Below are 13,554 nucleotides of genomic sequence, written 5' to 3'. Positions count from 1 at the left end.
CTGTTGGGGACCCGCCCCTTCCCACTACAACTTCCCCACACTCCCTGAGCCTCAGGTCCCTTGTCTGTAAAGTGGGACAGTACCTGCTTCACAGGGCTATTGTGAGGAGTAAATCAGGCGAGGGTCGTAAAGGACCTTATAGCACAGTGTCCGGCACACGGCATGATTGCATTACATGCAGCTCGGAACAGGCAAGGCAGTGTGGAAGCAGCTGGGAGGAGGAAGAGATGGCGTGTGACTGTGTGGGTTCACATGTATGAAGCATGATCTCCCGGAGGGTGCAAGGTGTACACGTGTCCTTATTTGTGGAATGCCATGCTCCGAAGGCCTTTGATGGCAGACATGTGGAAAGTGGGCCCTAACCCCACCCCCACTGCCACCGTCTCTGCTAAAATGAGAAGTACAGTGAGTTCCCCCAAGGGGGCCTCGCCCCTTCCTGTCCCCGCCCTGTCGGCAGCCCTGGGCCATTGGAGTGGCAGCCCCAGAACCAGGACTGCAGGGTGGTGAGGCGGCCTGGGTGCTGAGGGCCGCGTTTGAGGCTTAGCCCTAGCGGTCTCCGCTTGCCCGGACTCCCCGGCACTACCTCGTTCCCGGCACCCCCTTCCTTTTGGGGAGCCCCCAGGATGGTGAGGTAAGGGCCTGGGACCCACGGTAGGCAGGAGGCACGGGCGCCCCGGAGCCCGTGCGACCTCTCCTCACCGCCCTCCTGGGCCTCCCAGGTGGTTTCACCGAGACCTCAGTGGGCTGGATGCAGAGACCCTGCTCAAGGGCCGCGGTGTCCATGGGAGTTTCCTGGCTCGGCCGAGTCGCAAGAACCAGGGCGACTTCTCCCTTTCTGTCAGGTAGGTGACCCTCAGCTCCACCCAGGACCGGGATTTTGGCAGTTCATTCCTGGTTCCCTCACGGTAGTGCCCACTCCCCAGCCCCCGCCCAGTATGTCCCTGTCCCTGTCTGTGTCCACCCCATCCTGTGTGTGTCCCCTTCTTAGGACCTCAGCCCATCCCCCACCCGTCCCCCCCCCTCCTCCTGCACCCACCGGCCTCACCGCCTGGTGTCCTGCAGGGTAGGGGACCAGGTGACCCATATTCGGATCCAGAACTCGGGGGATTTCTACGACCTGTATGGGGGGGAGAAGTTTGCGACGCTGACGGAGCTGGTGGAGTACTACACGCAGCAGCACGGCGTCCTGCAGGACCGCGACGGCACCATCATCCACCTCAAGTACCCGCTCAACTGCTCTGACCCGACCAGTGAGAGGTGAGGGGCTTTGCTTCCGCCCCTCACTGGCAGTGCCTTCCCTATCCCGGCGCCCTCCCAGGGCTCTGTGGCCCTCCGTCTTCCGTGTGACCCTAGGCTGTGTCTCAGTGGACGAACCTCCCACCCCTTTCCGTCTACCCCTGAGGAAGCGAGAGGTCACCTCACCCTTCGGGGTCCCTGTCGACTGGCAACCCAGGCCGCACTGGTGACAGAGTCCACTCCTTGTGGCCAGCCTTGTTAGAAAGCTCCTCTTCCTTCTATGGAACTGAATCTGACTTCCTGTAACCATTCCCTCCTTCTGGGCAGGTTAATACAGTGCACGGTGGAGAAGGAGCAGGGAGAAGGGTCTATGAGGACACTAACGCCTTGCCTCAGCAGACCAGCGGGAATGGGTCTGCCTCTTGGGGCTGGCAGGGCATCGCTGTGTGATCTGGTCACGTGTGTAAGGGCCCAGGACTGGGCACAGGGTAATACTCAGGCCATTTCCCTTCCATCCCTTTGGCTCCAACGCTGTGGCCGCAGAGCGGGCCTGGCCACTCTCCAGGTGGTCCCCCTAAAGCTTGGGTGGGAGGTGGGGCACCTGAACACTCAGCATCACAGGTGGTTCATTCTAGCAGCTACGTCTCAATGACAGCTCCTGTTAAGGCGAAGGGCAGCTGCAAAATTCTAGGGTGTTTTTTCCCCCATACTCCTGTGGCCAAGCCAATGTGCCCTTGTACTGTATTTGTGTATCTATTGTTGACATGATTCTGAACCTTGATTCTGTCCGTTTTCAGTGCTTCTGAGATGCATGCCTCCCACCTTGCATCCATATTTTTGTTCAAGTCATTGATTAAGACTTAGAAGTGGATGAGGTGAGGTGAAGGCCCCAAGCCCCACCATGACTCTCTCCAGTCCACATGAAGCCATTGATCACTTCCTTTGAAGCCATGCCTTCTAGGAGAGAAGCCTCAGCATGGTGACCTCGTCCTTTCCTACCCTTTCCCTAGGTCCCATCACTAACGTGCCTGGGGATTTGTCACCCAGACTCGCTGAACTCATGTCCTCTTTCGGCCCTTGCCCACAGCCAGGCTCTTGCAGTAGGAGAATGGGGTTGCCAGACCATAGAGAAGCAGTAGGTTGGGGACTGAGCTGGGAGAGGGAAGGAGGGTCTGAGCAGACCCCTTGGGGAGGAGGCTGAGGCCTGGGTTCCCATCACTTGGGAGAAACAGGAGGAGAATAGAGCTGGGGCTGGGGCTGGTCAAGACCAGGAAGCTGACTCTAAGAGGCCCTTTTGGTTACCTACGCCTGGACACTCTGGGCTCACCCCTGACCTTGGAAGTGTGTGTGGGAGGCTCTTTCTCCAGACCTCTGTGTCCCTGCAGCCACTGCTGCTGCCCCTCCCACTCCACAGGAATTTGCATTGGTCCCCTTGATGGCTAGCTCTGTGCCTGTGGTCAGCCTGACATTTGCATGGAAACTTCCTCATCCTGGGGCCTGGGGGAAGAGGGCCAGACCCCTCCTCATTGCCCTGGGGCTCTGGCCTGTCCCTGAGTAGCGGGATGGGGTGGCCAGAGGGCTCCTGGATAGGCCAGGAGACCCTGAAGGTCTTTGAGCTGTGGTCGTCTCTGGGCTGGAGTGAGATGCCCTCTTCCCCACCCCCCATTTTTGCGGTTGGAAAATGTCCCCCCCTCCCGAGGTCCCTGGGCTGAGGAAACCTCACAACCTCACTTCTCACTCTCTCCCCAGAAGGAGTTTTGTGTTTTTTCCATCACGTGGTTTCCTGTGGGGCTGGGCATTGTGGGGCTACAGTTTCCTCCTGGGAAGGGGGTGTGCTTCGGGGAAAGGTCCTAGTTCTGCTTTCTGCCCTTTTGAGCCCCTTTGAGCCCCTCTGACCCCCAGCCTCCTCTTCAATGGCATCATCCTGGGCACCCCAGAGCCCCCTAAACCACTCTCCCCTGCTGGTTGTCTATCTTGCCTGCCTCCCTGGAGGAGTTCTTTCCATCAGGCCTCCCTGGTGACTTCCGTCTCTCCCATCTCCATGGCTCTCTGTGGTTTGACCTTTGGCTGCTTTCCTCTTGGTCACCGTCCTCTTTCCCTAGCCTAGCCCCGTCTTCCACGGAGACCCTTCCTGGTTTCTCCCTCCGAATATCCTGGACAGGGCCTGCCTTCCTGCCTTTGTATTAAACTTCCAGAGGTGGGCCTGGTGAGCACTCCTGAGGTTTGCTCGTTATCAGCAAGGGCCTTGGGCCAGTGTGCAGTGGACAACCTCAGTGTCCTCATCTGTAAAATGGGCATGGTACCTGCCTCTTTGTGTTTTGTGAGTAACAGACCTAAATATGGTGGTGGGATTGGAAGCATCTAGCATAGTGTCTGGCCCATCACAGGTACTGTTTCCCTGTCCCTCCCTGTGAGCCTCTCAGTGACTGCCCCTCGGCCCAGGACTCATCTTCCCCGATGCTGCCCTTTCTAGGTGGTACCATGGCCACATGTCTGGGGGGCAGGCGGAGACACTGCTGCAGGCCAAGGGTGAGCCCTGGACGTTTCTTGTGCGTGAGAGTCTCAGCCAGCCTGGAGATTTTGTGCTGTCTGTGCTCAACGACCAGCCCAAAGCTGGCCCAGGCTCCCCGCTCAGAGTCACCCATATCAAGATCATGTGCGAGGTAAGGCAGCCTGGCAGGGGGGGAGCCCCTTGCTGGGGCGTGGGCGGTGGGGAGAGTCAGCCAGGCTTCCGGCCAAGGCTGGGGGGAGAGGGAGAGAGGGAGACTTGGGCCCTGAGGGCTGGCCTGACTTGGTATCCCTCAGGGTGGACGCTACACAGTGGGTGGCTCAGAGACCTTCGACAGCCTCACGGACCTGGTGGAGCATTTCAAGAAGACGGGGATTGAGGAGGCCTCGGGCGCCTTTGTCTACCTGCGGCAGGTGAGGCGTGGGCCTGGCTGCGTTCTTCCTCCCCCTGTGCAGTCCCGCCGCCTCGGAGCCTCTGAGATCGGGCAGTCACTGACTTTTCGCCCGCGCCCACCCTAGCCATACTACGCCACGCGGGTGAATGCGGCCGACATCGAGAACCGGGTCTTGGAACTGAACAAGAAGCAGGACTCGGAGAACACAGCCAAGGCTGGATTCTGGGAGGAGTTTGAGGTGCATGACAGGGACCATGAGGGTGACCGGCATGGGGTGCTGGCAGACCCCACTCCCTCTCTCCATACCTGATACTGATCTGCCCCAGGCTCTCTCCCGCCATAGACGCCCCTCTTGGGGCTGGCACTCCATTGCCCCTTCTCGCCCCTCAGAGTCTGCAGAAGCAGGAGGTGAAGAACCTGCACCAGCGGCTGGAAGGGCAGCGGCCAGAAAACAAGAGCAAGAACCGTTATAAGAACATTCTCCCATGTGAGCATCCCCATGGCCTCCATCCCTCCCCCTCCCCCATGGCCTCCATCCCTCCCCCTCCCCCATGGCCTCCATCCCTCCCCCTCCCCCATGGACTCCCTCCCCCTCCCCCCATGGACTCCTTCCCCCTTCCCCCATGGCCTCCCCCCTCCCCCCATGGCCTCCTTCCCCCTTCCCCCATGGGCCCCATCCCCCCAACATGGCCTCCGTCCCCCCCACATGGCCTCCCTCCCCCTCTCCCATGGGCCCCATCCCTCCCTGCATGGCCTCCCTTCCCCTTCCCTCCATGGCCTCCCTTCCCCCTCCCCATCCCTCCCCCCATAGCCTCCCTCCCCCCTTCCTCCATGGCCTCCCCCTCCCTCCCCTTATGGTCCCCATTCCTCCCCCCATGGCCTCCATCTCTCTCCCTCCCCCCATGGGCCTCATCCCTTGCCCTCCCCCCATGGCCTCCATCCCTCCCTCTCCCCCATGGCTTCTATCCCTCTCCCTCCCTCCATGGCCTCCATTCCTCCCCCTCCCAAGCAGCATCCACCCAGGAGATTCTCCTTCCCTCAGCCAACCTCCGCCATCTCCTAGGATCCCTACCCCCAACTCAGGGAGGATCCATCTCCCACCCACACAACAGAACCTCCCCTTCTTCAAAAACCCTCTAACTCCCCCAAGCCTCCCACACCGGCACCCTCTCCACCCTCCTTCCTTTGAAACCTCCACGCCCATGCATGCAGGCCCTGCCTGCCCTCAGTGCTCGAGAGCCTCATGGCTTCTCAGACAAGAATGGCCCGTGAGCTTGGGAAGGGTCCGATCCAGGGGCTGGTGAGCTCCTGCTGACCCAGACCCTCTTGCTTCCTCCCTGCCCACTCTCAGTCGACCACAGCCGAGTGATCCTGCAGGGGCGGGACAGTAACATCCCCGGGTCCGACTACATCAACGCCAACTACATCAAGGTCTGTGCCGCCCGCCAGTCACACAGGAGGAGGGCTGGGCCCTGGGAACTCCCCATCTCAGGGAGGTACCAGGTCCAGACACATGGGCAAAGCCAAAGCTGACGGCTCACGTGGCTGAGGGTGGTGGGGACGCAGGACTGTCCCCGGCCAAGAGGCTCACGGTCCCGGTGTGTGTGTCTCTGCACCAGAACCAGCTGCTAGGCCCCGATGAGACCTCAAAGACCTACATCGCCAGCCAGGGCTGCCTGGAGGCCACGGTCAACGACTTCTGGCAGATGACGTGGCAGGAGAACACCCGTGTCATCGTCATGACCACCCGAGAAGTGGAGAAAGGCCGGGTAGGGCCGAGCCCCTCGCTACCCCCTGATCCCCACATCCCCTCCCCGGTACTCATTGTCCACCACCACTAAACCAAAGAATGCCAGGGCAGAAAGGCACCTCTGAGGGCAAGGGTCCAACCCTTGTTGGGAAACAGGCACAGTGGCAAAGTCTTGGGTACACCCTGACTCCCCAGATCTCTGCTTCCAGCCTTGGGCACTCCTGACCACCAGATGCAGGTTTTATTTATTAACTAGAGGCCAGACACACAAAATGTGTAAAAGGGTAGGCCCTCGCAGCCCTGGCTGCCGCAGCCCTCACTGGCTCCCAGCTGCCTTGCAGCCCCGCCCACTGGTAGTTCCAGAAGGTTGTTCTGGAAGGTCATTTAGCCTTTGGTCTAATTAGCATATTAGCTCTTTATTATATAGGATTTTTAAAATACATTTTTATTGGTTTCAGAGAGGATGGAAGAGGGAGAGAGAGATAGAAACACCAATAATGAGAGAGAATGATTGGCTGCCTCCTGCACGCCCCCCACTGGGGATGGAGCCTGCAACCCAGGCATGTGCCCTGACTGGGATTTGAACTTCGACCTCCTGGTTCATAGGTTGATGCTCAACCACTGAGCCATGCTGGCCGGGCCAGACACAGGTTCTAAATGGGCCTTCTGCCTTAAGTGCCCAGAAGCAAACATTCCACCAATTCCACCTGCCCCCATCCAGGGAAGAGCCCCTCTTGTCCCCTCTGCCTCATAAAGCTCTCTGGAACGCGCCCCCTCTCCACTCCCCGCCCCCCTCACCTGCACAGAGCCTGTCCTGGAGCCAAAGTGACCCCGTCCAAATTGCGAACTGTTGCCTTCAGGACAGTCACACTCTAAGAGTGGCGGTCAAGGCCTGGCGGCTTCTCCGAGACGCCCACTGCCTCCAGTGGGCCCAGCCCTTCTAGGTTGCTGTGCCTTTGCACAAGCTCGTTTGCTGCTAGGAAACGACTTCCTCTCTCCACGCTATCTCTGCCTGACAGACTGCTCATGTGTGAAGACCCAGTCCAAATGCTCCCTCCTCTGAGAAGCCATTTCTGATTTCCTCCTTAACGAGAGGGAGACTTAGCCTCTCCCTCCAGCTTGCTCCACGGTTCCCCGCCCAGCTGTCTCTCCATGAGCTCCTGGAGGCCCAGACTGCATCTTACTTGTAGTTGTAGCGCCTGCCTGGCTCGCACAGCCGATGTGGACTGCAGGACTTGTCAGGTGGCTGGGCAGGACTCAGCACTGGATCCTCTGACTCTTGGCCAGTCCATCCATTCCTCTAAACCAGTGGTTCTCAACCTTCTGGCCCTTTAAATACAGTTCCTCATGTTGTGGTGACCCCAACCATAACATTATTTTCGTTGCTACTTCATAACTGTAATGTTGCCACTGTTATGAATCGTAGTGTAAATATCTGATATGCAGAATGGTCTTAGGCGACCCCTGTGCAAGGGTCATACGACCGCCAAAGGGGTCACGACCCACAGGTTGAGGACCGCTGCTCTAAGCGATGTTGACTGGGCCAGCACCAGGACCCAGGACCTAGAGCAGGGCCCAGAGCACCCTGTGTCCCGCCTGCTTCCGCGCCTCACGCTCCGCCTCCGCCTTCCCTTCCAGAACAAATGTGTCCCGTATTGGCCAGAGGTGGGCACTCAGCGTGTGTACGGATCCTACGCTGTGACCAGCTGTGGGGAACAAGACACGGCTGAGTACAAACTCCGCACCTTGCAGGTCTCCCCCCTGGACAATGTGAGTGTCCCCCCCCCTTGCCCCCTCTCGGGCCCTCCTTGTTGGTTGGGAGGGGGATGGAGCCATGTGTGGAGCAGGGGGCACTGACTCGGTGCACTGGGTCCAGGAGAACCTGGTGCGGGAAATCTGGCACTACCAGTACCTGAGCTGGCCTGACCATGGGGTCCCGAGTGAGCCTGGGGGCGTCCTCAGCTTCCTGGACCAGATCAATCATCAGCAGGAAAGTCTGCCTCATGCAGGGCCCATCATCGTGCACTGCAGGTGAGGATGATAAAGACGTCAGTAGTAGCTGGCAAGTAAGTACCGTACTGCTGAGGCCCACACACTATTGTCAGCAATTTACGGATTAACCAGCCTCTCCTGGTTCCCTGATGGCTGCAGATCCATGGGTGGAACTGAGCGTGCACCAGCCCCACTGTTGGACCCTGTGCCAGGGAGTGGCTTTCTCAGAGCCCCCTGGATGTACCATTTTGTCCAACTCTGCCAAAGACAGATGAAGACACAGGCCCAGCCCCGTGGCAGGTCACCCGGGGCCGGACAGAGCCTAGACGAGGTCCCCGTCATGGTTTCTGGCATTGGCCCATTCAGCCCGTTTCTTCTTGGCACCCACACCCTCCATGAGGGGCAGTGTGGCTCCCCATCCCTTCTCCTTTCCCACCTGTAGCTCTGCGAGTGAGGGAGTGAGGGGGCTTCTTCGCTGCTGCTCCCATCTCCCCTTCCCAGCCAGTGCCCCCAGCTTGGCTCCAGAGCGTGTAGGGACGGCGATGTTCAGGACGGGCACAGGCGTCATAGCTCCAGGGGAGACCCTCATGTTCATGATCAGGAGAGCCCATTCCTTGGGGAGGTGGGGGTTCAGTGAGGAGGTCTGAGGGCAGAGTCCTGCAGGTCGCTGTCCCGGCCAGCCTGGCCCGGCGGATGGGCGCAGTGGACACAGGGTCCAGGGCGGCTGGTTTAAATTCCGGCTCCTCTCCTCACTGGCTGGGTGGCCTTGGACACATTGCTTCACTGCTGTGACCCTCAGATTCTCAACTGTCAAGTCAGGATCTCACAGGGCTGTGGTGAGGATTAAATGAGAGCCTATCACTGTGTCTGGAATATAGTAAACACTCAAGAAGTGAGAGCTGCGCTGTGCCCCGTCCCTGCTTCCTGTGAGCCGGGCCTGAGGGCCTGACTCCTGCCCGCCTGCAGCTGCGCTTCCTGGCAGGGCTGGGAGGCCTGGATCTGCAGGTGCCCCCTCCCTCCATGCTCCACTCCCAGGGGCTGCTCTGCATCCATCACCAGGAACAACCCTCCCGCTCACCCCCCCCCCCCCTATTCTTGAAATCCCCATGGTCTTTATTTAGACGTTACAGGAAGGAAGTGGGTGCAGGGGGTTATTTTTTGACAATCTGGGTTTGAAATTAGCGAGACTCGGCACCAGCCTGATGGGCGCAGAGAAGGGGCAGGACTGAGGGCATGTGGGGCCCTGAGGTTCCAGGCCCTGGTTGCCCGGGCGGGAGAAGCGGGGAAGGCTTGCTGCTGCACGGCTCCTCCACGCTCCTGTGCGCCCTGCACCTGCTGTCTGAGGGCTGCCCTTTTCCTGCCGCCAGGCTCTGAAGAAAAAGGGAAATGAAGCCCTGAAGAAAGAAGCTCCAGATATAACCTTTGAAGGGAGAAGGGGAAGGCCTCGCTCAGGCCAAGGGTTTGGGAGGTCAGGGGAGCGGGCAGGACGGTGGTGGGACGGGATCCTGGGTCTTCTGGGGGCGGGGGCAGCAGTCACTGGCCAGAAAGGAGGCGTCAAGGTAGGGGGTGGAGGAAGTGGCAAGAGAGGGACGGCTGGAGCTGAGCTCTGGCCCCTTCCTGGGGGGTGGGGGGGGGTGGCCCTGGCCTCTGAGGGTGCCCCTTCTCTCCCCAGCGCGGGCATCGGCCGCACGGGCACCATCATCGTCATCGACATGCTCATGGAGAGCATTACCACCAAGGGTGAGGCTGCCGCGGGCGCAGGGGGAGGTGGGTGAGCAGCTCCTCCGTGTCCCTCTCCACCTGGGCCTGAGGTCCACCCGCCATCCCTGCTCAGGCCTGGACTGTGACATTGACATCCAGAAGACCATCCAGATGGTGCGGGCCCAGCGCTCGGGCATGGTGCAGACGGAGGCGCAGTACAAGTTCATCTACGTGGCCATCGCCCAGTTCATTGAAACCACCAAGAAGAAGCTAGAGGTCATGCAGGTGTGTGCCCAGCAGGGCCTGGGCGGGGTGGGAGGGCGGGGCTGTGGAGGGCCGTGGGCATCACCCCGTCCTGGGGAGCCCAATGCCCTCCCACCACTTCCGCCTACAGTCCCAGAAGGGCCAGGAGGCCGAGTACGGGAACATCTCCTACCCCTCAGCCATGAAGAACACCCACGCCCAGGCCTTCCGCACCTCCTCCAAGTGAGTGCCCCGCCCTGCCTGCCGCCTCCCAGCTCCCAGCGTCCTCCGGTGTCTCCTCCCCAGCTTGGCCCGCCCTTTCCAGAGCGCACAGGGCTGCTCTTGAGGAGGCCTGGGTTCAAGGTCCAGCTTGATTCTCACTGCCTGGGGCCCGTGCTGGGGCGGCGGTGTCTAGTGTGAGGACAGTGACCAGACTTCCCCACTTTCCTGGCCTCAGTTTACTCGCCTGTGAGGTAGAGGGACCAGAGGCGGCTGCTGGTGCTGGGTAACCCTGCACTGTCTCCCGACCTGTGCCAACTGCCCACACTTGCCCACCCCCTGCAGGCACAAGGAGGATGTGTACGAGAATCTGCAGAGTAAGAGCAAGAAGGAGGAGAAGGTGAAGAAGCAGCGGTCAGCAGACAAGGACAAGAGCAAGGGCTCCCTCAAGAAGAAGTGAGCTGGGCACCGTCCTGAGGTGGCCATGGTACGGCCCCTGTGCTCAGGGCTCTGCCCTGCCCCAGTGTCCCCTGGCCCCTCTGTCAGGGCTCTCCCTGCCCTGCCCCAGTGTCCCCTGGCCCCTCTGTCAGGGCGCTCCCTGCCCTGCCCCAGTGTCCCCTGGCCCCTCTGTCAGGGCGCTCCCTGCCCTGTCCCAGTGTCCCCTGGCCCCTCTGTCAGGGCTCTCCCTGCCCTGTCCCAGTGTCCCCTGGCCCCTCTGTCAGGGCTCTCCCTGCCCTGCCCCAGTGTCCCCTGGCCCCTCTGTCAGGGCTCTCCCTGCCCTGCCCCAGTGTCCCCTGGTCCCTCTCTCAGGGCTCTGCCCTGTCCCAGTGTCCCCTGGCCCCTCTGTCAGGGCTCTCCCTGCCCTGTCCCAGTGTCCCCTGGCCCCTCTGTCAGGGCTCTCCCTGCCCTGTCCCAGTGTCCCCTGGCCCCTCTGTCAGGGCTCTCCCTGCCCTGCCCCAGTGTCCCCTGGCCCCTCTGTCAGGGCTCTCCCTGCCCTGCCCCAGTGTCCCCTGGCCCCTCTCTCAGGGCTCTCCCTGCCCTGCCCCAGTGTCCCCTGGCCCCTCTCTCAGGGCTCTCCCTGCCCCAGTGTCCCCTGGCCCCTCTGTCAGGGCTCTCCCTGCCCCAGTGTCCCCTGGCCCCTCTCTCAGGGCTCTCCCTGCCCTGCCCCAGTGTCCCCTGGCCCCTCTCTCAGGGCTCTCCCTGCCCCAGTGTCCCCTGGCCCCTCTGTCAGGGCTCTCCCTGCCCCAGTGTCCCCTGGCCCCTCTCTCAGGGCTCTCCCTGCCCCAGTGTCCCCTGGCCCCTCTGTCAGGGCTCTCCCTGACCCAGTGTCCCCTGGCCCCTCTCTCAGGGCTCTCCCTGCCCTGTCCCCAGTGTCCTCTGGATCTGGTGCTCACCCTGGATGGGTGACAGGCTCAGCCTTCCCAGACCTGCTCTTGTCCCCCTCCTCAGGCTCCAGCCACCCCCTTAACTCCCTTACTCCCTTCTCTCTGCAGCCTCGGCCCTGTCCCCTTAGAGAAGCGTCCAGAGAACAGCAGCAGCCGGAGCCTCGGAGCTGCCCGCCCAACTCCATTGTAATTTAAATGGTCGTGTTACCACCTCCCTCTTCCAGACTCTGTAAATAGCCCAGCAAGGCTCCAGGCGGGGCCAGACCCTCCTACACTGTAAATAAAGCCCCTAGGATCACGGTGTTTGGGTCTCTAACTCTGCTGCCTGGTGGGAAGGGCAGGAGGGGGTGAAGAGGGAGGTGGGCAGGGAGCGTGTGTGTGTGTGTGTGTGTGTGTGTGTGTGTGTGTGTGTGTGAAAAAGCTCCACCTTTAGGTGCAGACAGACAGACCTGGTTCTGGGCTCTGCTTAACCCACTAGGAGTGTGCCGGTGGCCCCGGTTCCCCAGGCTCTTTCCTGGAAAGGGGAGGAGGATCCTAACAGGGTGGCTGTGAAGATCGCTGAGATAAGGCGTGATGATTGCAAGGGCAACAAAGTTATTACACGCTTGCCATGTGTCAGGCACTGTTTACTTTTTTAATTTTATTTTTTTAAATCCTCACCCAAGGATGTTTTTTCATTGATTTTTAGGGAGAGTGGAAGAGGGAGGGAAAGACAGAAATATCGATGTGAGAGAAACACATCGAATGGTTGCCTTCTGCGTGTGCCCCGACCAGGGCCTGGGCTGGGGAGGAGCCTGCAACCGAGGTACATGCCCTTGACCGGAATCGAACCCGGGACCCTTTGGTCCACAGGCTGACGCTCTATCCACTGGGCCAAACCGACCAGGGCGGCACTGCTTACTTTTATTTATTTGTTTTCCGTAAGAGTTTATTTGAGCCAAACTGACCACAGATGCCAGGGAGCACGAGGAATGCTCCTCCTGTCAGGCACTGTTTAAAAGACCACATGTATTGCCCTGGCTGGGGTGGCTCAGTTGGTTGAGCATCATCCTGTGCAGCGAAAGGTCACCTTGTCAGGGCACTTACCCAGGTTTCAAGTTTGATCCCCGGTCAGAGTGCATACAGGAGGCAACTGAACGATGTTTCTCTCTCTCTCCCTTCCATTCTCTCTAAAAATCATCAATAAAAACATTAAAAAAACCTGCATGTTTTAATTCAGTCTGGGTATCTATCATTCCCACTTTACAGTGGGGGGAACTGAGGCACAGATTAATAACTTGCTCAAGGTCACAGAACAATTGAGCAGTGAAGCTAAGGTTTTAACTCAGGCCGTCACGTCCCAGAACCCACACGCCTGGAGATGCAGCTGAAGTCACTGAGGTGGGTGGGGGTGGGACCACACACTTCTGGTGCCGACTTAGGTCCAAGAGCTAAGAACGTACATAGAGGCCAGGAAGCTCAGGACTATGGCCGCCCTGGCTCCCCCCGCCCCCCCTCCCCCAGGCTCCCGGTGCCCCCATTCCTCCCTTCCACGGGCCCTTTTGCTCCTGATTCATTTTATTTTTGTCCTCTCTTCCTTTCCCGGTGTCCAGAGTGGGCTGCCAGTGGTTCCTTCTTTGTGTTATGTCTTTACCTAACTCCTGGGGAGTTAAGCCTGTGCGCGTCCCCCATGCTGGGCAGGCTCAGGAGTAGGCCCAGTCCTGATAGATGTTGGCTGACTGTCCTGCGTTCAGTATATACTTTCTTTTTTGAGTGTCCACTGTGCTGCCGGCACTGGAGTCACGCTGGGGTGCGAGGATGAACAAGACAGCTCCTCTCCTTGTGGAACTTAGGAGGGTGGTAGGGGAGACAGACCCACAGACACGTGTGAAGTACAGAAGGATGCAAACAAAACAAAGGAGGGAGGGAGGGAGGGAGGGAGAGGATCAGATTGGGCAACACAATAGCTCCCTGGAGCTAATGCTCTCCAGGGGGTGGGGGTGGGGCCTTCACCTGTGCACCTGTGGGCCTCAGGGCCCCTCTCCCAGCAACGCCCTTTCTTTCCCAGCTACAGCTGCACAAAAGAAAGGTAGGCCCCACACCCTCTAACCGCCGTTGGGCTCCCTGCCATGGGCTGGGACTTGGA

The 13,554-nt window shown here is 59.9% G+C and overlaps 1 protein-coding gene across 4 annotated transcripts; it reads left to right on the top strand.

Moving 5' to 3' along the window:
• The first annotated feature begins 452 nt into the window (after nucleotides 1-452).
• PTPN6 (protein tyrosine phosphatase non-receptor type 6) lies at nucleotides 453-12,610 on the top strand. 4 transcript variants are annotated; one of them, XM_081085172.1, is made up of 16 exons: nucleotides 453-631; nucleotides 720-842; nucleotides 1,063-1,257; nucleotides 3,710-3,899; nucleotides 4,042-4,158; nucleotides 4,264-4,377; nucleotides 4,530-4,626; nucleotides 5,491-5,570; nucleotides 5,759-5,908; nucleotides 7,528-7,659; nucleotides 7,766-7,920; nucleotides 9,554-9,621; nucleotides 9,716-9,867; nucleotides 9,977-10,068; nucleotides 10,390-10,531; nucleotides 11,538-12,610. In XM_081085172.1, the coding sequence occupies exons 1-15, from the start codon at nucleotides 624-626 to the stop codon at nucleotides 10,502-10,504; spliced, it is 1,788 nt and encodes a 595-aa protein (XP_080941298.1). In that variant the 5' UTR covers nucleotides 453-623; the 3' UTR covers nucleotides 10,505-10,531; nucleotides 11,538-12,610. The 4 variants fall into 4 exon arrangements, with proteins under 4 accessions (XP_080941298.1, XP_080941301.1, XP_080941300.1 ...); XM_081085175.1 differs by having other exon boundaries at nucleotides 475-631; nucleotides 10,390-10,500; nucleotides 11,538-11,726; XM_081085174.1 differs by having other exon boundaries at nucleotides 492-631; nucleotides 989-1,257.
• The last annotated feature ends 944 nt before the right edge of the window (nucleotides 12,611-13,554 follow it).

The sequence above is a fragment of the Myotis nattereri genome (assembly GCF_964212035.1).
Source record: "Myotis nattereri genome assembly, chromosome: 2".
In the NCBI taxonomy this organism is placed as follows: domain Eukaryota; kingdom Metazoa; phylum Chordata; class Mammalia; order Chiroptera; family Vespertilionidae; genus Myotis; species Myotis nattereri.
Note: the sequence above shows the minus strand (reverse complement) of the source record. Positions and strands in the feature narration are given on the sequence as shown.

Excerpts from the sequence above, each read along its gene's own strand:
- PTPN6 (XM_081085175.1), top strand. Across the intron at positions 4,378-4,529 it reads GATTCTGGGAGGAGTTTGAG|AGTCTGCAGAAGCAGGAGGT; the intron begins GTGCATGACAGG and ends CTCGCCCCTCAG. Across the intron at positions 4,627-5,490 it reads TTATAAGAACATTCTCCCAT|TCGACCACAGCCGAGTGATC; the intron begins GTGAGCATCCCC and ends GCCCACTCTCAG.